Source organism: Penicillium samsonianum, assembly GCF_028829775.1.
Source record: "Penicillium samsonianum strain IBT 33392 chromosome Unknown utg000003l_segment0_segment0, whole genome shotgun sequence".
NCBI classification, from domain to species: Eukaryota; Fungi; Ascomycota; class Eurotiomycetes; order Eurotiales; family Aspergillaceae; genus Penicillium; species Penicillium samsonianum.
Genome location: NW_026643261.1, coordinates 7,705,849 through 7,729,546, shown reverse-complemented (window position 1 = coordinate 7,729,546; position 23,698 = coordinate 7,705,849). Strand labels below are relative to the sequence as shown.

Below are 23,698 nucleotides of genomic sequence, written 5' to 3'. Positions count from 1 at the left end.
TGATCAGCACAGACCACCTCGCTTCAAGTTTTTCCGCCCATCGCTATAAATCCGCTTGTTTTCCTCTTTTCCATCTCTCATACTTTTGGAGTTTGAGAGCCTCAACAGGCCACTTCCATCTCAGATGAATTCTTTCTGATACCCCTGTAATACATTTTCTCATGTCACCTGCCGTGATTGCCGAGATGCAGCCGGATCTGCATCACGACCAGGTCGAAGCCGTGGGCAAAGCCTTCGATGCACTCCTACTAACCGTGTACCGGCTGACTCACAGACAAAATGAGCTGTTTCAGCACATGGACAATGTCTTCAAAGAGGTAAATACACACCCTTCTCTCTTTCCCTCTGCTTCCGCATCCTGGTCTCGCATGACGAAGAAAAGCTCTAGATCAGGAGTCACTTTTGTGGCGATGACGGATTAACATGTATTATCTGATTGAGACCATGATTGCCTTGCTGTTATGCATTTGACAAGATGAACATTGCTAACTTTGTATCTTGCAGTACACAGATGTTATAGAAATTCTGCCTCCTCAAGATAGACATCGTGCATTTGACGTTCAAAACAAGCTACTCGCGCAGCAAGAAGAATACCGTCAGGGCCTCGTACACAGCAAGCCTCGAGTTGAGGAACAACCGTTGAATTCCATGGATGTAATCAAGACCCTCGTTGCACATCAAAATGTAGACGAAAATACTTTCTCGGCCATCAAGAAGGGAGTGAAAGGGTGCAAATCTCTGCTCCGTTCTCAAGATAGCCTCTCCCAAATATCCTCCAACTCGTGCATCCTCGCGCAAGCACCGGCTCCAGCAATCGCGCTGGAGAAGGACTTCACAACGAATGGCACCCAGGGAAATCTACATTGCCCCTTCTCCAAACCGAATAAGATGCAGAGCGCAAATGGCAGCGAGGCCCCCAGTGGGAAAAACTCTGCCCCGAAGATCCAAATCGAAGCCACCTGCGGCCACGAGCATCTGGACCCCATCAAGGCCGAACTCGAAGAACGACGCTCTAGCCACACCCCGTCAGTCCCATCATCTAAAGGAGGATGCCCCGTCTCCCGATGCCCGATCCGATTCCTCGATCAACACTCCCCAGAAGAAATCGCCGAATACGTCGAACGACACAAACATGAGATCCCCCGCAGCCACGCAATCTGCGTCAACCGCTACCAGCGAAACCCACAGGACATGAGACAACTGGATGCCAAATACGGCGGCCTGACCAGCATGATAGCTGGCCTAGGTGTCAAGCACCAAGCCTTCCTGCCTGACCGTCATACCAACGGCGAAGGCCACTCCTCACATTCTGCGTCGAGCGAACGTGTTGAGAAATGGGCTGAAAACGTGGACTCCAGTACGCTCAGTGCCCAGAACGAAGAGAACGAGGAGAATAACGAGGGGGTTAAGAATGAGGATGATAACCGCCAGGGTCACTTTGACCGTCCCCTCCGTGACATCCGCGTAGGTGAATCCCCAAGCAGGCCTTGGGGCATTTCAGTGCCTGTCACACATCTACCTCCCGCCTCAGCGCCCTTCTCTGGTTCGGCGGCTATCCCCACATCCCCCGACCCTCAAGCCGACAAACCGGATAAACCCACCGATGCCGACGTCCTTGATGCTAAGCCCGCCGGCGGCTGTCCATTCGGCCACGGCAAACCAAAGCCCGAAGTCGCAAAGCCCGAAATGGAAACACCTCGGAGTGATGAAAGGCCCAAGGACGATGATATTGCTTCACCAAAGAAATCTGGTTGTCCATTCGGCCATGATAAACCAAAGGCCGAAGCTCCAAAGCCTGCAACCCAGACCCCCTTGACTGGTGAGTGGCCTAAGACCTGGCCTAAGGACCAGGCTGTCGCAGATCAAGCACCTGCTCCCCAGGTTGCTCCGACTGCCCCAACTGCACCTGTGAGCGAGGAATCAACTACGAAACCTGACATCCCCTCAACATTCTCACCCCCTCCCACATTACCTTCAATGGCCCCGTCTTCTTCGGGTACTCCGCCGAGGAGACTGCCAACCTATTGAAGCAGTTCGGCAACCTGGGCAAATCATGATCCAAAGAAACTTTTGTATAGTATGTTCATGGAAGGCGCAGTCCTAACGCATCACGACGAAACGACATAATCATTTTTATTTTATTTTAGCAAGCAGTCTCACTGTATTAGCCCAATTGAATCCTGATTTAATACAAACTTCAATATATTATGTATAACAGCTATATTAACAACAAAAATCCGTAATGTAAAGTAAAAGGAATGACTTCATCGGGGAGCCTCGACGCTCTCCGAGGGAAACTCGCCGAGCGGGGCACCTTCGTTATCATCACGCCCTTCCTATATAACATCCTCTCTTCCCGATGCTGCGAATTACTCCTCGTCTTCTATCTCTATCTCGAATCCTTCGTCCTTCAATCCCACTCAGACCCCAATTCCCTTCTTCCATAATGTCTGCCAACATGTCCATCATCTCCGCTAAGGATGCCTGCCCTCGTAAGTCAAGTCCCGCCAGCTATGGTTCCTCCCCTGCCTGTTATACAGAGAAAGCAGATTCAATTCCAGAAAGGAACGATGACAAACAAAGAGCAATAGCTAACTCACATCTCCTATAGCTGCCGGCCCTTACGTACGTCGTCTTTCCCCCCATCTACATCTCCATCTATCGACCTTGGGAGCTAGCTACCCCTCCATACCGGAACACAATTCACTCCAAAACACCTTACCATGCCACACCTACACACATTGTACTATAAAAGAACCACCTAACAAACCCAATACAGTCCCAGGCTATCCGCGCCAACGGCCAGATCTTCGTCTCCGGCCAGATCCCCGCCGACGCCTCCGCCAACTTGATCGAGGGCAACATCGGCGCCAAGACACAGGTCTGCTGCGATAACATCAAGGCTATCCTGACCGCTGCTGGCTCCAGCGTGGACAAGATCGTCAAGGTCAATGTATGTGTTTCCCCCCGGCTTTTTTATTGTGGTGTTTCTGGACCCAGCTTGGCAAGGGAGAAAGAAGTATACACAAGTTATGAAAAGGACGCTTTACTGATCTTGATTTCTTTCTCAGGTCTTCCTGACCGATATGGCCAACTTCGCTGAAATGAACGCTACTTACGAGAAGTTCTTCGTTCACAAGCCTGCTCGTAGCTGTGTTGCTGTTCACCAGCTGCCCAAGGGTGTGCCTGTTGAGATTGAGTGCATTGCTTTGGAGTAGACTTTGAAATCTATTTAATCCAAGTCTTACTTCTATTCTAGTCAATGAAAACAATATAAAAGACAGTTTACAATAAGAATGAGAATGAATTCGATCGAAGTATGTTACGGAAATCCTCGGGGAGATGTAATTCACTTGATTATTTCCATTTCCGATTCCGTTTCTCTCGAGGAACATACATGCGCGAGTACAAGCAGATGCCAAATTGGGAATCATAAGAGTCAAGGGTCCATGCGTAATGAGATAGAATGCAAGAGATGAGGGAAATGGAGAAGAAGAAAAAAACACAACATTGCTGGCTTGATGGATAAAGAAAATAGGAAACATAAGTCACAAAGTAGGAGAGCTTGCTAGACAGGTGCACGTTCACCTGCCACGGGGGATGATACCGCTCATGCGGCTTCCAGCACCGGCCATCAGGCTCTGTTTCACGATAGCATCGGCAGCAGCAGCGGCAGCAAGTCTTTCCTTCTGACGGCTACGGTCCCGGAGATAGCCGGCAGCTTCGGGGCGCATGCGAAGAATGCGCAGGATCATATCGTCGTTAGGATCAGCCTGCGCCTCCCGTCGCTTCTCTTCCTTGGCCTTCTTCATGGTGCCTAGGTTGCGGGAAAGCATGATGCTCTTGGCACGACGGGCAGCGGGAAGACCCAAGCCGCCATAGCCAGCACCTGTGGCACCGAGGTGGGCAGGCGCGGAAGTGCGGTTGCGGGCCGCTTGTTGGCGGTTGACAGTCGCTGAGGCCATGCGCTCGGAGGTGCGGATGAGGTGCTCCGTTGGTTCGAAGTAGAAGAAATTCAGAGACTGAATTTCGTGATATTTGGGTGATTTCAGGATATCGATTGGGACGCCGTTTGCTTCGCCGGTTTCGTCGTCAATCGCATGGAAGAAGTTCAATAGTAGCACGAGCCAGCGTGATACGATGTCGACTTCTTGGATGGTTAATGGCTTTTGATGGGATGGCTTATCCGACAGAGGGGGCACGAGTAGACTCTCGATGGTGGCAAGCACTTCCTTCCATAGGCGAGCCATCACCATCTTCATGGCTTCAGGTGTAAGGGTTTTGTTCATGATGGCGAAGTTGTCATTGAAGTAATTGAACAGAGGAGTCAGTGCATTTTCGACGTCTGCCGGGGTGGGTCCGGCAGGAGCTGGCTGCGTTCGGTTGCGATTCAAGAAGCTCGAGACACTAGATATACTGAGTCCACGAGAGAGCAGAGATTTCAGCGTTCGTCGGGAAAGACAGTGACTGATGTATGCCGAAAGCTTCTCTGTGATCTTCCGAGTCATATCCCTTTCAGTTCGTTTGAGTGTACGGAAGGCCTTGCCGAAGTAGAACTGGATGTCGTCTCGCTCGCCTTCCATACTAACTCGGAGCAGAAGCCGACCCTGAGTATCCAGGTCGAGCCAATACTCTCTTGGCAAGAAGTCACTGAAATGCACAGGATCCAGCTTGATCGACGTGCGACCAACGTAGTCATGATCGCCCACTGCATCCCAGTCCCAGATGGTAGCGATGATATTCAGAGGGCCTTGTGTAGTGAGATCCACTGCATCCTCCCATCGGGGATTAAGATTATTGTAGATGATGCGGGTTTTGGCAATTCGTTTTTGATATTCGTCCGTCAAGACGACATATGGATCGCTGCCACCACCAATGTCGCATGCTTTCAAGTCCTCTGCCTCCACTACCTTGATTGTAAATACGTAGGTGGTAGACTTGCGGACCTTCTTGAGCTGCGGTGGAGTATTTCTTGCGATGACTTCGGCGCACCCGTCGACGTTGATGTCACTTTCGAGTTTGTCGAGCTGAGCAAGTGCATACTCAATATTGTTCAGTTTCACCAGGGACTATGAAAAATGTTAGCCCGCAATATATACTTAGCTGAAATGGATAAGAACATACCTCTGACGAGAATTGGAAGGGCTCGATTTTATCCTTATTCGTCCAGGTGTCTTTGGCGAACTGCATCAGTTTTTCTTGGGTGGTTTGATTTAATGCTGCCTCCTGCTCGGGTGTGAGACGATCCATCTCCCGCGTGAACATCTTCTCTAAGGAGTCACAGTAGGTTGCCACACCTTTCCCAATTGAATTAGAGAGGTGCGTCATGAACTTTGCATATTGAAGATCATCGTCCCACTCCAGTTGCACCATATTTTCAACAACTTGATTGAAAGATCGGAAAATGTCAATAACTGACACACTGTGACGATCATCTTCAGGCGCAAGATCTGTCGTTCCATCTGCACGAACGGCGAATGCATCTTGTCTTGTAGCTTGGCTGACCCAATCCATGATTTTTTGATCAGTCAGACGAAGCCATCTCCAGACAAAGTCTTGAAGGAGACCCTCCACATGGAATGGGAATGGAGCACTAAGCTACGTTAGTAACCTCACAGCAACAGCATGGAAGTCCAGGGCTTACTCCTCATGGGTGTTATGGAATAACCGTCTGATCGTAGCAAGCTGCTTGTATAGGTCGAAGCCGTCGTCAATAGCGATCTCCTCACCCCTCGCTTTTGCCTGCTCGATAATCCTAATGATCATTTCATGTACATCCTCGGCGAACATAGGGAGTACGTTGTGACACAAGGTGGTATAGGGGTTCACACTGTTTGCAAATTAGAGACTGATCAACAGGACAGACAAGAAAGAAAGAACCTACCCCATGATCTCCGGGTTATTGCGGTAGCGTTTCTGGATCTTTAGAGCAAGCTTTGAGATTGCATCTCCAAGCTGGATGACATGGTCGGGATCCCAAGCCTCTTGTTCCACGGGGATTAGTTGGCTAAGAAGGCTTTGATATTTTGTTGTTGCTTTTTGGGCAAGTCCTTCTTGCACATATGTGCTGAATCGATTGATGTCTTCAGGGTCCTCAATGTAGTTGGGATCCATCTGGATGTGGGTGTCAAGAATGTACATAACTGGACCGAGTGGGCGTGGCTTTGCCTCAAAGCAGTCCATCATAGCCTCATATAGCTCTCGGAGCAAGGCCTCATGAAGTTTGGACAGCAGCAATTGCATCGTTTGAACATCATGTACGGTCCATCGTCGCCGATCAAAGACCATGGAAGGCGCAAAGCTACTGCGTTTGCGGTTCTCGCCCGAAGGCATTTCTTTCATATAAGTAAATGCCGAGTCAAGGGTAGTGAGGTCAATCTCATTGTCAACAAATTTAGCCTGAACCACCTCGAGGAACATCACGACCCGGGAGAAGGCTGGAATCCGCCAGCGGAGACATATTTCATTAAGCATTTCAGTAGACTGCTTCGACAGCAGTCTCATTGAAGGCACGTCAGATGTGGCCTGCGTAGCTTCAAGCTCCCGGTCCCGCAGATCATGGGTCAAGGTCTGGGACAAGATGTATTTGTACAAAGACCTAGGGTCAGACGGTATGAATGTGTATGTATCGGATTCATCTGACTCTTCTAGAGAAAGCCCGCTCAGATCGACAGGCTGATCAATGACGGAAGATGTTCTGTCAGTCCGACCAGAGGATGTCCTTGACAAGTCGGGGTTCTCCGAAGTGAACTGAGGAAGAGACCCGGGAGTGCTTTTGGCCAGGTCGGGGTTGGATTGCATAATTGCGAGCATCATCTGTGAGAGATCAGGACCTTCGCTCTTTTTCCAGCCCTCATAACCCTCGTCCGACTCAAAATCATCTCTTGACAAGGTTTTGTGTGTCTGGAGGTTTAAGTGGGTTTGATAGGTCTTGAGGTCCTGCAGAGCGGCCTTTTCGGTCCAGGTGGACTTGTGTTTATCGATTTCGGATTGTGCTTGGGATGTGGTCATCCCAAAGATCTTGGCCACATGTTGCACCAGGGGCATATCCTTCACACTATAACTTAATACGCCAACACTATCAGTCGCAGACGTAGGTCCGTTCGTTTGCATGAGGTCCTGATCTTGCAGAAGAAGCTTGTTTTCCAGTACCGTCAACCGATTGGCCAACTCTGGGCGGTCCTTGGACCACTCGTGATCTTTCAAAGTGAGCGCAAGGAGTCGGACAAAAAGTGCAACGTGCCGATCCACCATGAGCTTCCAGCTATCATCATCATGCTCTTTGCCCTTGCCCAGCTCTTTGACTGCATTTGAGTAGAAAATCAGGAGCAGATCTTCAGCTCGTCGGTCCTTCTCCATGCGCTTTCGGAAGGAGTCCTCCTTCAGAACGTTGAGGAATACAGCGAATGTCCGCACCACCAGGTGATCTTGATATTCCTTCCTTTTCTCCTTTCCCATCAACACAGCCGTTAACCGCTTCTCTAGCTCGGACACGAAGCCATGGGGAACCCTGGTGCTTTTGGAGTCTCTGACCAAGGAGAAATCGCTCATTAAATCATGCATGGTGGCTGATCGTTTTGGCCGCGCCGGCGCGACGGGGGCATTTTGGATGCGACGAGAGCGAGGGTTGAGGAGATAGGCAAGGTAGGCGACCCGAATGGCATGGCTGTATGCCACGTTGGCGTTTAGGGGGCGGCGCCGCGATAGGGAGGAGTTGCGCGAATGGCGACCCTCATTCTGGAGGCTGTTAATCCGTCGGTTGACTCCTCGGGACTGGGTAGATGCTGTCGACATGGAGTTGTCAATTAAATTCGTGCAATGTTAGGTGACAGATAGCGCGGGACCATGGAGAAAGTTGGGAAGCATCCAGCACCCAGAAGAAGCTTTTCGGAAGATTTTTTTCTTTCAGTCCGAATTGAAAAGCCGTCACAAAGCTGGAGGGGCGAATTTGTTTATTGAAGGGGGAGAGGGAGGGGGGGGGGGGAGAAGTGAAACAAAAAGCTGCCGAACCAACTGACGTAGAGGCGTCCCGTCCAAAACAATGCTATTTACCGGTTTGACTATGCTACGGGGTTACTAGTTACTACCTAAGTATATATATTTTCTTCTTTTTTTTTCTATATACAAGTGCTTATTGCATATTGTTCGTTCAAGGAGTCCTGATCCTTGTTCTCCCTGGATGGGGCCATACTTATAAAGCTGCAAGGGTTTCCTACATATGTAGCTATTTGGGAAGATCAATATTGACATCAAGTCAAAAGCTCCATCCAAAAAGAGATCTAAAAGGATATTCAAAAGCCATATCAAAGACACCTGAAGGATACCCAAAAGACATCTAGAAACACAACCCCAAAGGGTATTGTAGTGTTATCACGTCCATAATATCAAATGAATCAATGCCATATATCGGCACATACGACAAACAGAAAAGTAGTTTTTAATCCAAATTCATTCCGAGCATGCGATCGGGCTTTTTCGGGTTTTGATGAAACATAGGACTGGTGAATCGACCACCAGTCCCCAAAGACGCCGAAGATAGAAAATCGTACTGGTATTTACACAAACAAAAAGAGAAACCAGATGTCAATCACCATGTGTCGCCGGACTTGCGAGCCTAAAGCAAATAGTTAGCTCTTTGCCCCTTTGTCAGAGGTTCTTGTGAATATCATTTCCAATACATACCGGCAAAGCACTGGGACCTCCCAACTCCTTCTCTAGACCATCGACATAGGTCTTAGGAGCACTCGGCTTGTCAGGGTAGTTGAGGCTGACAACGCCAACCAGGCCAAGGAAAGCAACGACGAAGCATCCGAGGTGGAAGAAACCCTTGCCGGCCGAGACGTGGGTATATTGCTCGGGACTGAAGACACCGAGAATTTCGTTATCCTCGTGCACAGGCTCGCCAAAGTTGCGCTTCTCTTGCGCATCCCACCAGCCACCGTAAGGGTCTCTGTGTGCCCGCTTCAAAGCGGGAGGGTTGGGGTAGTTGTTGTTCTGTCTCGGGGGTTAGGATCCTGGATGCCAAGTAGGGAGAAGGCATCTATGCCATATGGATGCTATACCTGTAGAGGATCATTAATCTCAGCAGCACGAAGAGCTGGGATCTGGGAGAAGGATGCGCGGGGAGCAATGGCTCGGGCGGCAACCTGGGGCAGGCGCCGGGCCAAGATTCGTTGAGACAGCATCTGGGAGAGGAATTGAAGGTCAGAAAGGCTGTGAGAGTATTTGAAGATAATATGGAGATAAAGAAAGACACTCACAGTTATGCTGAAAGACAAGCAGCAAATGAGTTGTCAGAGGCAAGAGAGCCAATTGGGTAGAGGGGGTTGAATATCGATGATGAACGGATGGAGGTTTGCGGAATGTGTGGCCTGAGGCAGAGAGTCACAAGACTTCAGGCATCCACGCGCCGGCGCGACCATGTAATTGCTCGCCCGAAGGAAAAAAACCACTCTCCACGTATTCTCATCATCTCCGTTGTTTTTCCGTCCCCATCCACGCTACAGCGCCGATAAGCATGTTAAACTTCTTGTAGTATCTCTACTCGATAGTACCTATTTGTTAATGCCAAAATCTTTTACTTCGACTGCGTCATTGTTGGGATAACTGGGGTCACCTGCTGCCAACGGCCCCTGTCGTCTGCGGCTACAAGTCATGCAAAACGGCACCCCCAACGGCCCATCACCCCAAGATGAACGCGTAACGCCTGTGTCCGATTCTACACCCCTCAACGGGTCTGTAATCGAAAACCCATCAGATTCCGCCCCCCGCGAATCGATTCCTCCCGAGCCGAAAGACATCGAAGCTGTTCATCAACCCGAAGAACCCCCATCAAAGAAACGAAGACTCACAGATTCCTCCTCGTCGCAACGTTCCACTCCCAAACCACCATCGCCGCCTTGGAAAAAGGCTGGCTTTGAGGGACCCACATCGTTCCTCTCTGAAGGCAAGCGCAGGTCTTCGCGAACAAACGCCGTCCCGATCGAATTTCAACCTGGGTCAGACAAGAGACACACGCGGGGGGCTCAGAACAAGAATGTTGGCAAGTCTGCTCGTGATGGAAGCAAGCCGGCTACATCCTCGCCGCTATCGGTAACGCAGTCACGCGCCGACGCCAATGGGAAACTGGGTGGAAAGGCCACTGCCAATGGATCGCCCAGAGCGCCGTCGCGCACGGCGGCGAACAAGCCGCCGCGTATCTCACAGACTCCAGCACTAAAACCAAGTCATCCGCGCACTAAATCTCGCCCCTCCGCTTCCCTTGCTCGCCCGTCTGGTGCCAACGCGAACGGCACCAGTTCTCGCTCGCTTCGCGATCGCCCATCCCTTTCGAATCTATCACAGGAGGTCAATGGAGCTTCAGATAATGTCGACATGGATGACAAGGAACTCGAACAAGGATCATTGAAAATTCCAAAATTGCGCATTAAATTGAACAAGCCTGTCCTTCCGATTCGACACCCCGGCCACATACCGCAGAAGAAACACACGTCTTTCAGAGAATGGGTATACCAAAATGATAGCTCAAATGTATTGTCAGAGGATGAGGCTGCGATAGAGGCACGCAAACGGCTTGAAGTCATGTCTGCCGCTGAGCCCGGTGGGCCGTTGAGTTCGCAAGTCTGCTCGGCATATATCACAGAACAGCAAGAGGAACCTCCCCCACAGTACTCGCACCAGGATCACTTGGTTTCCCACGCGCTCTACTTCCAGAAGCTCCTCGACAAAGAACACAAACGCCACCGGCAAACAGCCAAACTGTTTGCGCAATGGTGTGCTGACGCTTATCGGAAACGCCACAAAAACCCCGAAGATATTCTACGTGAGCAGCAGGAGGAGATGCGTGGAAAGCGCAAGCAGTTATCAAAGGATCTTCAGAAGATGTTCGATCTGACCCGTGCCGATATTGATCGGGTCCGCCTAGCACGTTGGGAGGAAGAGCGGAAAATGGAAGACCAGCAGGCTCTTGATCGCGCTATCAAAAAGTCTACTATGCTCTTCGAGAAGCGTCGATCGGAGATTTTGGGCGAATTGCCTAGCGATGCTCCGGTGACGAGTGACGACGAGGATGGCGTGTCAGGCTTCTCGTCTGGCCCAGGCGAAGAAGACGAGAGTAACATGTCAGATTCTGAATCCGGAACCGACGACGAGGCCAATGTGGACGATGATGCCACATTGACCGCAGAAGAGCTCCGGCTGAAGTACGCCAACTTACCGGCCGAAGACTATACCGACCGGATGTCTATAGCCTCAGGCAGCACGGCAATGACCAACCCCAACGAATCCTTGGATCCCGAAGCGGTTTTAGATGACCTCGATTCACACGCCACGCCCGAAGATAATCAGTTAGACGACGTTGATTCAGTGTTGATGGACGATAGTGATGCCTCCACAGACATGGATGATGATATGGGTGATAGTGACGAAGAGGAAGAAGACTTAAGCGAGGAGGAGTCGGATGAGGATGATGAGACCGGATCCGGCTTGCTGGGTTTCTTCTCGAAGCATGAAACCCCTGTACCAAAAGAGGGCGAAGAGGGCGATGAAGCTTCAGCTGTGGGCCACGAACAAGAAATCGATATTAAATCGGCCTCGGAGGGTGAAGATGACATTGACTTCGAAGATCAAGATGAAGTCTCCCTGGTTCCAATTGGACCAACGACCAGCGAGGGCACTTCAACAGAAGGCACGCCCTTGCATATCGCCAATGCTTCTGAATACTCTCCTGCCACTGGAGGAGAAACACCTGCCGTTGACACCCCGATGGAAGAGGAGCTCGCCGAAGCCGAAGCCGAAGCCGACGATGCAGCCACTGCTGGTGTCGTGCATGATCTTGGCCAACTCCATGAGTTGGAGTCCACCAAACCAGAGACCGAGGAGGCAACTCCTGCTGACATCGCAGATGACATTGATCACCCCCAATCTATGGAAGTAGATCATGTCCATGACAGCCGACCAAGCGGGGATATGTCCAGTGAGCCATCGCCGGGAACCTTCGCAACCAAGCCATCCGAGCCTGAATCGGTCTCATCGCTCGAGCCTGCAATTGAAAAGGCATTGCAAATAAGTCACTCACCTGCCCCAGGCCTGCAGACACCCATTCCACAGATCCTGCGTGGTACACTACGTGAATATCAGCACTATGGATTGGATTGGCTTGCGGGTCTCTACAACAACCGCATCAATGGTATCCTAGCAGACGAGATGGGCCTGGGCAAAACGATTCAAACCATTGCCCTTCTTGCCCACCTTGCCGTTGACCATGGTATCTGGGGGCCACATTTGGTGGTCGTTCCGACCAGTGTCATGCTCAACTGGGAAATGGAGTTCAAGAAATGGTGCCCGGGGTTTAAGATCATGACTTACTACGGCAACCAAGAAGAACGCAAACAGAAACGCCGAGGCTGGACAGATGACAACGCCTGGAACGTGTTGATTACATCGTACCAACTCGTTCTGCAGGACCAAATGTCTCTCAAGCGAAAGGACTGGCACTACATGATTCTTGACGAAGCACACAACATCAAGAACTTCCGCTCACAGAGGTGGCAAGCCCTTCTTACGTTCAAGTCCCGTGCTAGGCTCCTTCTAACGGGTACACCACTCCAGAACAACCTCACGGAACTGTGGTCTCTTCTGTTTTTCTTGATGCCTTCAGATGGTACCAACGGTGGCGTCGACGGGTTTGCCGATCTAAAGGATTTCTCTGAATGGTTCCGTCGCCCCGTTGAACAAATTCTGGAGCACGGCAGGGAGACTATGGACGACGAGGCTAAGGGTGTGATCACCAAACTTCACACCGTTCTCCGCCCGTACCTTCTTCGTCGACTGAAGGCCGATGTCGAGAAGCAAATGCCTGGCAAGTACGAACATGTGGTCTACTGTAGGCTATCAAAGCGTCAGCGATACCTTTACGACGGCTTCATGTCGATGGCCCAGACCAAGGAGACGCTTGCGTCCGGAAACTTCCTCTCCATCATCCACTGTCTGATGCAACTCCGTAAAGTGTGCAACCATCCTGATCTCTTTGAAACCCGACCCATCTCCACCTCCTTTGCGATGCCGCGGTCTGTGGCTATGGACTTCAATATCAAGGAATCCCTCGTTCGACGACGACTCCTCTTTGAACACCCGCTCACCAAGATCGACTTGGACTTCCTCAACCTCGCACCCGTATCACGGGAAGATATCTCACGACGGCTGGCCGACGATAGTATCAGGCTGATGGCTATTGGCCCGTTCAAGACTCTCCGAGAACGCCAGTACAACCGAACCAACTGGGAGATGGGCTTTGACGGGTCCAACATGCAGACCATCTTAGAGTCATTGGAGAACGCCTGTCGGAAGAGACGAATGGCGGAATTAGAGCGGTGTCTCTACTTCGAATCCAAGCGGCATGGCCGTCGGCCCGTATACGGTAGCAGCCTTATCGAATTCCTCCGGGCTGGGACCAAGGAACACGCGTTATCCAATGCACCGCTGCGGAAGCGCTCAATGGCCGACTGGTTGTCAAGCCGGTCCTCTGTCCTCGCGTCGATGATTCTGACCGTTGAGGAGCGGGCTCTTGAGATGCATGGCTATGTACAGAGATTCGCCTGCGTCACCCCCGCTGCCGTGGCCGCGGGCATGAGCGAAGCCGCCTTGACTCCCGTCGAGACCCGGCTTTTGACGAATAATCGCCCAAACCCGCCATACGATCCTTTCCACGAAGCACGGATGCGCCTCTCTATTGCGTTCCCGGATAAGAGATTACTTCAATACGACTGCGGCAAACTGCAGCGCCTTGACAAACTCCTGCGTGATCTCAAAGCCGGCGGCCATCGAGCCTTGATCTTCACCCAGATGACCAAGATGCTCGATATCCTCGAACAGTTCCTCAATATCCATGGCCATCGCTATCTCCGACTCGACGGAACTACGAAAGTCGAGTCCCGACAGATGCTTACGGAACGATTCAATAGTGATCCCCGCATCCTCGCTTTCATCCTATCGAGTCGATCCGGTGGTCTCGGTATCAATCTCACGGGCGCCGACACGGTTATCTTCTACGATCTAGACTGGAACCCCGCCATGGACAAGCAATGCCAGGATCGCTGCCACCGCATCGGTCAAACACGCGATGTCCACATCTACCGCTTCGTATCTGAGTATACCATTGAATCCAACATCCTCCGGAAAGCCAACCAGAAGCGCATGCTCGACGATGTCATCATCCAAGAAGGCGAGTTCACCACCGACTACTTCACCAAACTGAGCGCGCAAGCGATAGCCGAACCCGACGAGCGCGACGGGCAAGACGAAGCAAGTGCCGCCATGGACCGAGTTCTCGGCAATCGCGTCGGAGGTGGAACCCGCGTCTTCGAAGCAGCCGAGGATAAGGAGGATCTGGATGCAGCGAAGAACGCCCAGAAAGAACAGGAGCACGCCGATGATGGCGACTTCGAGGAGAACAGTGCTTCGCTCGGAACACCGGCTCAGGCTGGAACGCCCTTGACCGTGGAAGACGGGGCTGGCATGCCGGTTCCACTGCATGTGTCTGGTGACCAGCCCGATATCGAATTGCAACCAGGTCACATCGATGACTATCTCTTGCGCTTCATGGAGTGGAACATGAGGGATGAACCCCTGGTTCTGCCGGTAGATAAGAGCAAGAAGAAGTCCAAGAAGGGCAAGGAGCACCATCTCAAGAGGCGTCGTTAGAGCCATGAGATCAATGCTCATAGGCCTCCTTTTTGTCTCCACTCCAACCGTTTCACGTTTCAATAATCTCCTCACTTTAACCTGTTTTGTCTCGTCAAGCTTGTAATAGTATCTTGTGTATAATCCAGTTGGAGATGTTATAATGTTTTATTGTCTTTTTTTTCTCTCTTCTGATTAGCTGTCTTGATTCATTACTTTTTCCTTTTTTTTTGCTCTACTCTTTTCTTATTCTGTGTTAATCCTACTACTATATTAACAAAAGACACCAATAGAATCCATTAGCAGAAATAAATCTTAAATTATTTTCAAATCAATAGTCTATTTCCCGGAGATTATACTTAACTAGACAAGTGGATCGGAGTCCATCCTGATAGGCAGATCATTCTGCTCCAACCGAACGTAGACCCTTGAATCTCAGAGGCTATTGGGGTTTAGTGCGGTGTTTATATTAATATCAATAGTGTGAGAATCGGGAAATTGTCTATTGTATTGTAGCTGGATTGCAGTGGAGTAGGGAAAGGGGATGCTACTGTACTCCGTACATAGTCAATAGTGACTTTGGTCTCTACGTTATACCTTGGAAATATCTGAGTGTATATCGAGAATATGTATGTAAATGTACGGAGTACTACAATGGTATATATGCATCCACGAGCTATCAAGTTGAAGAGAACAAAAGGGCGATCATCTCGGGTTTTCCCCCCTATTCTGTTGTCTGATATCTTTGAATTCTCCAATAAGGACCCATGGCTCAGTCGATCTCCACCAAAGCCAAGTCACATTTACCTCGGCAAGTCTTCTCCGAAGGATAATAGTTGAACGAGAGAGCGCGTGGTTGAAGCGGTGGGGACTGAGGCATGAGGAAGTACCCCGTAGGAAGTGGAGCCTCATTCTGTAGTCTGTCGGATACGACTCGGATACGCATAATTTTTTTGCACATGATCTCAAGGGAAAGAGTGCATGGAGATATTGAATGATGCCGAGTATTTGCCGGGTGTTGACGTGATTTGACGTTGGGTTGGACTTGTTGGAGTCAGGATCCACTGATCTTCTCTCCAAATGGCCCCCCCCGAACTCGGGTGCGAGGGAATTGGGAACGTAGGGCTCTCACGGAGACTCTCCGGACATCCATTAAGCTTTGGGAAGTGCCCTCTTTGACGGTGCAGTAGATCCATGGTGATCCGGGGGACCTCGCTACAATTTACATCATCGAGATATATCCCTGTGATATATCCCTGTCTTCCGGAATAGGTGACTGGTGTTTTTAAAAGGCTGCAGATCGAGATATATGGCATTTCGTTATTGGACCGGGGAGAAGAAAGAAGGAAAAGAAAAGAGAATATAATGAATATGCAGGGCCCAGAACACAGAAAAGTACCTCAGTTCTTTGTAACGGGCGGCTGTAGACATGTCAAAGAAGTGATCTCCCTTTTTGGAGGCGCGCGGGTGCAAATGCCGATGCGCTATTCGGATCTGGTCTCACCCCGTTTGGGAAAGCTAGTGTTGAATATATATTTTTAAACAAAGGAAATGGTTCATATCCAGATCAGACTCGGCATTTCTCCAGATATCCACTCCCGAAGGGCGGATGGGGACGGGAGATGAAATTCCCACCCATGGGTGAAGTGAACGTGAAGATATGGAAGATCCAACAGCCGAAGCCGGACATCTGCAGTTTGAGAGAGATGTGACATATGCAGGTCGAAGAACGCAAGTGATGATTGGCACTGGGCGCTTTTCATGCAGTGTCGGGGCCGTGCAGTTTTTTTGTTTCTCAAGTTAAAATGTCTCTCATATTCTCTCATGTCTCTCGATTAGAGGTAATAGGTAATAGTATTGGTATGAGAGATCCCGTCTTAAGGGGGGAGCAAGTCAGGATGTCAACGTGGAGCCCAATAAATCCACTATTGAGGACCCCCGGGCAGATCGTCGCCGATCAATTTGCCAGATCGATTGGCACTCGCACGAACTGGTACTCCACGGGCGTGATACCATTGGTGTGAGTCGAGAGGGGGCTTTACACTAGTTCTGACACCATGTGCCTTAGTTCACAGCCGTGAAAAAAAAAAGCACTGCCTTGGGATCTGGGGGAGAGGCACCGCTTTTTTCCCCTCGGTTCGAATGATGTTGGATCTGAGCACATGATGTGATGGATCCTCCGAATTGATTTTCCAGCACATGCTTGTTTCTAATTCACAGGTTCCAAGTTCTCGACGGATCTGCTTTTGGATAGACGTCCGGTGCAGAACCGTCGGAACCGTCAGTACCGTCCATTGAGGATCCCGAGGTGGCGGTGATCGGCGACCATGAGGTTCAAGACGCCATCCACGGGTGAGAGGAGGGCTTATCTGAGTTGGAGTATGTAACCATATTGGGATAAAACTGGGTCCCGGCTAGGGCCCCAATGCACAGTAAATCACTCCTGGGGAACTATGTAGGCCGTGTGTCTTCGCACCGTTTTGCTGGGATTTTCCCCCGATTTTCGTCGGAGATGATCGGGTCAAGCTCGGGTCAAGTGAATTAACATAGGACGTGGATCTGGCTATCTTCTCGATAGGTCGAATGTTGGAAGAAAGAAAAAACAACAGTCATACTCCATAGACCGTAGAGACCGAGGTGATCAATCGATTTTCTAAATTCGCTTTGTTCAAAACGCGCCAAGCACTCAACTGGGGATAGTAAGACATAGCAGATGAGCTGTTCCGCTTGGATGATGTGATCCACTTGGAGTAATGACATCGCAGCCCTGATGATCGTCGAGACCCATAACCAATGGGGTTTGCACTGCGAATCTCGTTGATGATCGCCGCGTGCTGAACGCCACGGACGCTAAGACCCAATGGCCCAAGGGAGAGATTGTGTGTTATAGGGTTCCATAATGACAGAACCAAGACAATGGGAGATGTGGAGGTGAGAGAAGTGGGTGAAGTTGGGAGATGGCCCTGGTGGCCGAGATGGCCCTAACAAACCACTCACCTATTTACCTTTCTTATATTCTTATATATTTTATTTTATTTCCCCCTAAGCTCTATTTCCCCATTTCTACATATAATAATCGTGGTCTCGCCCGTTTCCTGTCTCTTTTTTGTTGATCATCTTGATCTTCGTACTATTTCCCCCCTTTTCACTCCCCTTGGACTGTGCGTCAATAATGAAGACTTCCATCTCGTCCGATGTATGGGAGAAGAAGAAGGCGTTGATCTCCAAGTTGTATATGGAAGAGGAATGGCCCTTGAAGCAGGTCATCAAGCAGATACGTACCGATGATTTCAATCCCAGGTGAGTACATATGTACATTTATGTTCATATCCATTCCATGTCCGATACCGGACTCTATCATGGACTATCAACTAACACCTCCAGTGAAACCCAACTACGAAGCAGACTGAAGAAATGGCGAGTGACCAAGCCATCTCGCCAGACTCGAAAGAAGAGTCTGGCTTCAGCCTCTGGAGAAGACCCAGACTCAGACAAGGATGCGAAGCGCAAAGCATCCACCATTCAAACACCACTGCCATCATTGCCAACAAGAGGCACACCAACAGCCCGCCATGAATGGCCCATGACACAGCCTATCTACGGACAACCGCCTACCCTCCACCGCCCCGTCCCAGACCAGGACCGGAAATGGAGCTCTCCCATGATCCAACAACTCACCCCAAGCCCCTCCGGCGAGCACATCCTCATCCCAGACCGCACAACAGCCGTCTCTTATTCAGACCCCAGTCCAACAACAACATCCTTCGACCACGCCCACACCTCCCCAGGCGAGGGTCTCATGCTGAACACAACCTCCGCCGTGGCCCCATCCTACCCAGCCTACCCACTCTCGCCCGAATCGTGCCTCCCAAGCCCAGGCACGGCAACGACCCCCGGCGGCATTGGCTGGTCGCCCCGTGCCGTCTCAGTAGACTACGGCCTCAACCCGTCCCAGTGGTACTCGCTGCCCTTTGAAGCCATCACCCCTCCAGCCGCCGCCCCCCAGTCCACGATTGCTCCCATGGCGCCTTCAATCAACGGCTATCTTCCCCAAGCCCAGCTCTACCACCCCCAGTACCACCACTACAGCGGCGAGGCAGAGTACCACCATGACTATGATGCCAAGAACTGGAAGCGCGCTATGTCGTTGCAGTATGATATGGCCGGCCATCTGGCGGCCCGGCCTGAACACGGTGATAGGAAGCAGATGCTCCCGCATACACAGCCTCATGGCCAGCCGCATCATATGGCATCGCCGCCGCATACCCAGCCTGGTGGGCCTCATTCCGTGATGTGTGCTCCGATCATGCCTTACATGGGCCATGACCATTATGTGCAGAAGCCTCCGGGCATTGGATACTAGGTGATAACTTGCACTGGCGCTCTTCTTTCTGTTAAATACTTGTGATACCTTGATACTTGATACCTTTTTGTGTGAAATATGGGTGGATTGTCTGTTTTGTCATACCCGATATGTTTTGGTTTTGGGGAGTTTGGATGAAAAGGAAACTGTATATATTGATACCTATTGATTAACTGAGCTTGATACATCTATGCTATGTATACTACTGCATATCTATCCTATCCTATACTATATCAAATGTACAAATTGAAGTATTCTATAAATGCCAAGACCTGTGAGTTACCCGAAAAGGAACCTCGGCATCTTGCGGGGAAACCCCATCTCCCAGACCTTCCAGAGCTCTTTTTATTTGAACATCCCCTTCTATCGTTTCTATCTCTTCATCAAAAAGTTCAGAACTTATCACCTCAATCCCACTATACATCCACACTACCGCCAAAATGCGTGCCGTCCAAGTCAGCGAATACGTCAAGGTACCACAGCCCAACTCCAAACCTCATCCCCAACCCCAACCCAAACTAACCACCCACCTCTACAGGGTCCCCTAGACCTCAAAGTAACAACAGTCCCAACCCCGACCCCAAAAGCGGACAAATACCTAATCGAAATCCACTCCGCCGGCACAAACTTCTTCGACATCCTTCAAATCCAAGGCAAATACCAAAACCAACCGCCACTCCCCTGGATCGGCGGCGCCGAATTCGCAGGCACAATCACCGCCGTGCCCACCTCCGCAAACAACCGCTACAAACTCGGTGACCGCGTCTTCGGCGCCACACAAGGCGCCTACGCAACACACGTCCTAGCCGCAGAGCAAACCCTCCTCCCTGTACCGGAGGGGTGGAGCTTCGAAGATGCAGCGGGGCTGTTCGTCACGGCGCCGACCTCGTATGGCGGTCTTGTGCAGCGCGCTGGCGTGAAGGCCGGGGACTGGGTCCTTGTTCATGCGGCTGCGGGCGGTGTCGGTCTTGCTGCTGTGCAGATTGCTAAGGCTATGGGAGCGACTGTTATTGCTACTGCGGGAACCGAGAGGAAGAGGGAGATTGCTAAGGTTTTTGGGGCGGATTATGTGGTTGACTACACCAATAAGGCGTGGCCGGAGATTGTGAAGGGGATTTGCAAGGAGAAGAGGAAGGGAAATGGGGCTGCTGGGGTGGATATTGTTTATGATCCTGTTGGGATGATTGAGGCGAGTTTGAAGTGTGTGGCGTGGAATGCGCGGTTGTTGGTTATTGGGTTTGCGGCGGGGAAGATTGAGAAGGTTGCGCTTAATCGGGTGCTGTTGAAGAATGTGAGTATTGTTGGCTTGCATTGGGGGCAGTATGCCAAGTTTGAGACGGAGACTGTTGGTGAGGTTTGGCAGGGGATCTTTGACCTTGTTAAGCAAGGGAAGTTCAAGGGGACTGCGTTCAAGGATGAGAGCTTTGTTGGGTTGGAGAGTGTGCCCAGAGCTTTACAGGCGTTGGGTGGCAGGGAGACTTGGGGAAAGGTTGTTGTGAATATTGTTGGTGACTCGAAGAGCAAGCTGTAGTCTTGAGAGCCCAAGACTACTGTACATAGATACGTTGGAAATCAATAGATTCGATTCGATATAAACTGATGAATGTAGATGCGCAAGGAGTCATGCTCTCGTAGACAAAGTAAAATCCCCGAAGGGAAAGACTCGAGCAAGTATAACATGAACTATGAAGGCCCTTTGCTTGCTCTGGCAACTTTTGTATTTCAAAAGTGAACATGAGCACCCGAAGGTACCCAGCTCGCAATCCAGCTCCAGTCGGTCACGGCTACAAGACGTAGCGCTGTGGTGACTGTTCTCCAGAAGGAGAGCCCTTGAGCATGTCCAAATGGACTGGGACAGCTGGATTGAGGAGTTGCGGATGACGAAACGTGTCTGGGGTTTGATATATATCTGGGATTGGGTTAGTGCAGAGTTTTGTATTGATGGACGCCATAGATCAGAATAGCATTAAATTCCGAGGAATGGATTGAGTGTCCTGAGTGTCCAGAGTGTGTCCAGAGGAAGTTGGCGAAAAAAAAAAAAAAGCGGGAAAATAAAGGACGGTGACTCAGCATGTCTATACCGCCCAATTTCTGCCACTTGTAGGATATATCCACTGTTCTAAATGAAATAGATTGTTCCTCACTAGTAAACTCCAACAGATCTTAAAAAAGGTCCCTGGTATATAGCCTCAGAAATATTTCGATAAGATTTAGAAATTGAAAGGACAGGTCTACTATTGGGCTATGCAAAATCACTTTCTGGAGACCAATGCGAAGCCCTCATATGCAGAGCCCTTGTTAATGGTTTTTAACGAATTGACGCGCTTGTTAGGACCTTTAGGCTGCTGCCAACTAAGCTATGGTTGGGCTATTTCAGATGCAGCGTAATTGTGGTCTATGTTTTGACCAGGATGTGTATAACAGCCACAACTTCCCCTCATAACAACCCCAGCCCTCTCGACCACCATCTCTCCGTAGCCCCTATAAGACAGCGTAGAGGGTCCCGTAGCACATGGTACCCGGCCTACCCACATGGATATCAATATCGTTGTCGAGGTCCATGCTCAGGAACAGGTCCGCGCCGAAATCAAACCGGGCTTTCTCGTGCGAGTTCTTTGACAAGTGATTGAGTTTTTGGGGTTCTATAGTCACTTGGCGAGTCCCACGGAATATATGGGGGGGTGTTTAATCACATCCTATTTTCATTCAAGTATACTATGTAGTCACCTAGGTAGTGAAGAAATTTACACTTGAAGATGTGTAAGTTTGATTTATATGTTTGGACTAGTGTAACAAGCTGTCGCTGTTTATGAGCTAGAGGATGTCATGGAGGAAATTGAAAGTAGAATCCAGAAGACTAGTCCCTGAGAGACACATCTATATGATGAGACAAAAGTAAACAGGCCCCCTTGGATGCCAGAGAAACCTGATTCAGTGGATGGGAATACTACTCAGAGCTTCTACTATCAGGATATCTAGACATTCGATAGACTTGATATGAGGTCTTGAAGAATCCATGTGACGAAGCCACCTGAGATGAAACCAGAGGAGCCCTGGGTCCCTTGTTGCCATGCCAGGAGCTTAGGGGTTGGGCGAATTTCTTTGCTTGGGGGCTTGGTATGTCTTCAGCTCGGGTGGAGCAAATTGAGTGGCCTCTCAAGCTCGGACGGGGCTTACATCGCCCTTGATGGAGGGAATCGGCTTCGCGATACGGAGGAAGGCTGTGGGCCCATTGGGAGATTCGCGGGCATCACGACAGACGACCTCGGGAATTTAGCGGAGGCCAGAGTGGGGCGAGACGTAGCGTCTTACCATTGCTGGACGTCCTCATTGATCTTTTGGAGGACTTTCCAGTTTGAAGGGGTAGTCTCGCTCAGAGTCGAGACCTTGTGTTTCTGAGCAGGACCAGGGAACCATATTTTTTCATCAGCCATGATGCCCCGGGGCACCTGCCGGAAAACTAATGACCATGTAATAACTGATATATATGTAACTAGATGCGACGAAGTTCACGATCCACTTCTTATGATATGACTGAGTTTCTATTTAAGATTCATCTACAATGTCTTTTTTGGAGTACTCTTTCTGTCAGCGTTATAGCCAGAATGATGAAAAGAATTAATCGAAAATATATAGCACGTGAATGGCGCCTGATAACATCCCTATGTTCTTGTTCTGTGAAGATGCTAACGTTGCACCACCATATACATGTCGGGAGCTTCCTAAGTGTCGTATTGCACACGATATATGTCTTAATCGGGAAGTTCCTAAGTGTCCTATTTTGCGCACGATGACTGGCCCAGCTCTGAAGGATTCCTCTTAGCAATGCGTCTAGACCATTTTCGGTATAGTGGAACCATGCCAACCCTTTCGCAAAGGCTTAGTTATATAAGGGCGGGGCTACCTAGGTAAGCAATGTCCGAGCTATCCGTGGCCCAGGGGTTCATATCCCATCTTTGCTAATAGGATCAGTATTTAGGGACGATGTCTGGGTTAAGTTCACAGCATATGAAGGGGCGCACTTCATTTGCACCAAGCGGTACCGGATCAAGCAAATGATATTCGTTTCCCATAGCGGAAACGGAAACCAACTAACTTGGAAATTTGGAAATTTGGGGACGCTAGGGCCCCGAGGCCCTAGGTGGAGTTTCCGCTTTGGTCAGTACAACATAGTAATGCGGTATATATTAGGTCCCGTACTTTGATGAAACAAGCATGATCATTTAGACGCTAGTCTCTAGACTGATCCTGTAGGATCGCGTGACCAGCTTATAGTGTTCTGCGCGGAGTAGAGGGACATCTTCTATCTAGTGGAGATTATACCTTTTACACTAAATGGTATCATTAACGATGCTCAACGTCCTTAGGTGTACTCCGTATTCTAAGATGGAAAAGGCCCTTAACGATAAACTCCGCTTATCTAGAATCGATTTCAAGGTTGTCTCGCATACTTGACCAAAGATAAGCAGTCGGATACCGGGTGCCCACAGCACCAGGGAAGTGGGGAATTGGAAACTTCAAGGGCTGATCGTAATGTTCTTCTAGCAAAACCTCCTGTTTATCCTTTACCTGTTCTAGTCAGTGGTCTCGTGTCTATGTACTCCGTACTTGCCTTCATAGTAATAAAAAACCGCTCGTTTGACCCGTTCTGGTCAG

At 50.0% G+C, this 23,698-nt stretch overlaps 8 protein-coding genes across 8 annotated transcripts; 5 read left to right on the top strand and 3 right to left on the bottom strand.

The window, feature by feature from the left end:
* Window positions 1-161: 161 nt before the first annotated feature.
* Window positions 162-2,028, top strand: N7471_006617 (uncharacterized protein; the record flags this gene model as incomplete). The annotated part of the gene is made up of 2 exons (XM_057279336.1): window positions 162-317; window positions 505-2,028. The coding sequence occupies 2 exons, from the start codon at window positions 162-164 to the stop codon at window positions 2,026-2,028; spliced, it is 1,680 nt and encodes a 559-aa protein (XP_057138946.1).
* A 418-nt stretch (window positions 2,029-2,446) lies between these two features.
* Window positions 2,447-3,218, top strand: N7471_006616 (YjgF/Yer057p/UK114 family; the record flags this gene model as incomplete). The annotated part of the gene is made up of 4 exons (XM_057279335.1): window positions 2,447-2,492; window positions 2,612-2,625; window positions 2,780-2,953; window positions 3,072-3,218. The coding sequence occupies 4 exons, from the start codon at window positions 2,447-2,449 to the stop codon at window positions 3,216-3,218; spliced, it is 381 nt and encodes a 126-aa protein (XP_057138945.1).
* Window positions 3,219-3,584: 366 nt separating this feature from the next.
* Window positions 3,585-7,794, bottom strand: N7471_006615 (C2 domain protein; the record flags this gene model as incomplete). Its single annotated transcript, XM_057279334.1, has 4 exons — window positions 3,585-5,069; window positions 5,125-5,593; window positions 5,645-5,830; window positions 5,885-7,794. The coding sequence occupies 4 exons, from the start codon at window positions 7,792-7,794 to the stop codon at window positions 3,585-3,587; spliced, it is 4,050 nt and encodes a 1,349-aa protein (XP_057138944.1).
* A 596-nt stretch (window positions 7,795-8,390) lies between these two features.
* N7471_006614 (uncharacterized protein) lies at window positions 8,391-9,309 on the bottom strand. The gene is made up of 4 exons (XM_057279333.1): window positions 9,261-9,309; window positions 9,063-9,185; window positions 8,683-8,994; window positions 8,391-8,614 (listed from the first exon to the last, which is right to left on the bottom strand). The coding sequence occupies exons 2-4, from the start codon at window positions 9,183-9,185 to the stop codon at window positions 8,588-8,590; spliced, it is 462 nt and encodes a 153-aa protein (XP_057138943.1). The 5' UTR covers window positions 9,261-9,309; the 3' UTR covers window positions 8,391-8,587.
* Window positions 9,310-9,654: 345 nt separating this feature from the next.
* On the top strand, window positions 9,655-14,700 carry swr1 (putative SNF2 family helicase/ATPase (Swr1); the record flags this gene model as incomplete). Its single annotated transcript, XM_057279332.1, has 1 exon — window positions 9,655-14,700. One exon carries the CDS (start codon window positions 9,655-9,657, stop codon window positions 14,698-14,700), a length of 5,046 nt encoding a protein of 1,681 aa, XP_057138942.1.
* Window positions 14,701-17,851: 3,151 nt separating this feature from the next.
* On the top strand, window positions 17,852-19,042 carry N7471_006612 (Clr5 domain-containing protein; the record flags this gene model as incomplete). Its single annotated transcript, XM_057279331.1, has 2 exons — window positions 17,852-17,979; window positions 18,064-19,042. The coding sequence occupies 2 exons, from the start codon at window positions 17,852-17,854 to the stop codon at window positions 19,040-19,042; spliced, it is 1,107 nt and encodes a 368-aa protein (XP_057138941.1).
* A 334-nt stretch (window positions 19,043-19,376) lies between these two features.
* Window positions 19,377-20,573, top strand: N7471_006611 (NADPH:quinone oxidoreductase family protein; the record flags this gene model as incomplete). Its single annotated transcript, XM_057279330.1, has 2 exons — window positions 19,377-19,515; window positions 19,581-20,573. The coding sequence occupies exons 1-2, from the start codon at window positions 19,483-19,485 to the stop codon at window positions 20,571-20,573; spliced, it is 1,026 nt and encodes a 341-aa protein (XP_057138940.1). The 5' UTR covers window positions 19,377-19,482.
* Window positions 20,574-22,215: 1,642 nt separating this feature from the next.
* On the bottom strand, window positions 22,216-22,476 carry N7471_006610 (uncharacterized protein; the record flags this gene model as incomplete). The annotated part of the gene is made up of 2 exons (XM_057279329.1): window positions 22,216-22,306; window positions 22,355-22,476. 2 exons carry the CDS (start codon window positions 22,474-22,476, stop codon window positions 22,216-22,218), a joined length of 213 nt encoding a protein of 70 aa, XP_057138939.1.
* Window positions 22,477-23,698: the final 1,222 nt, after the last annotated feature.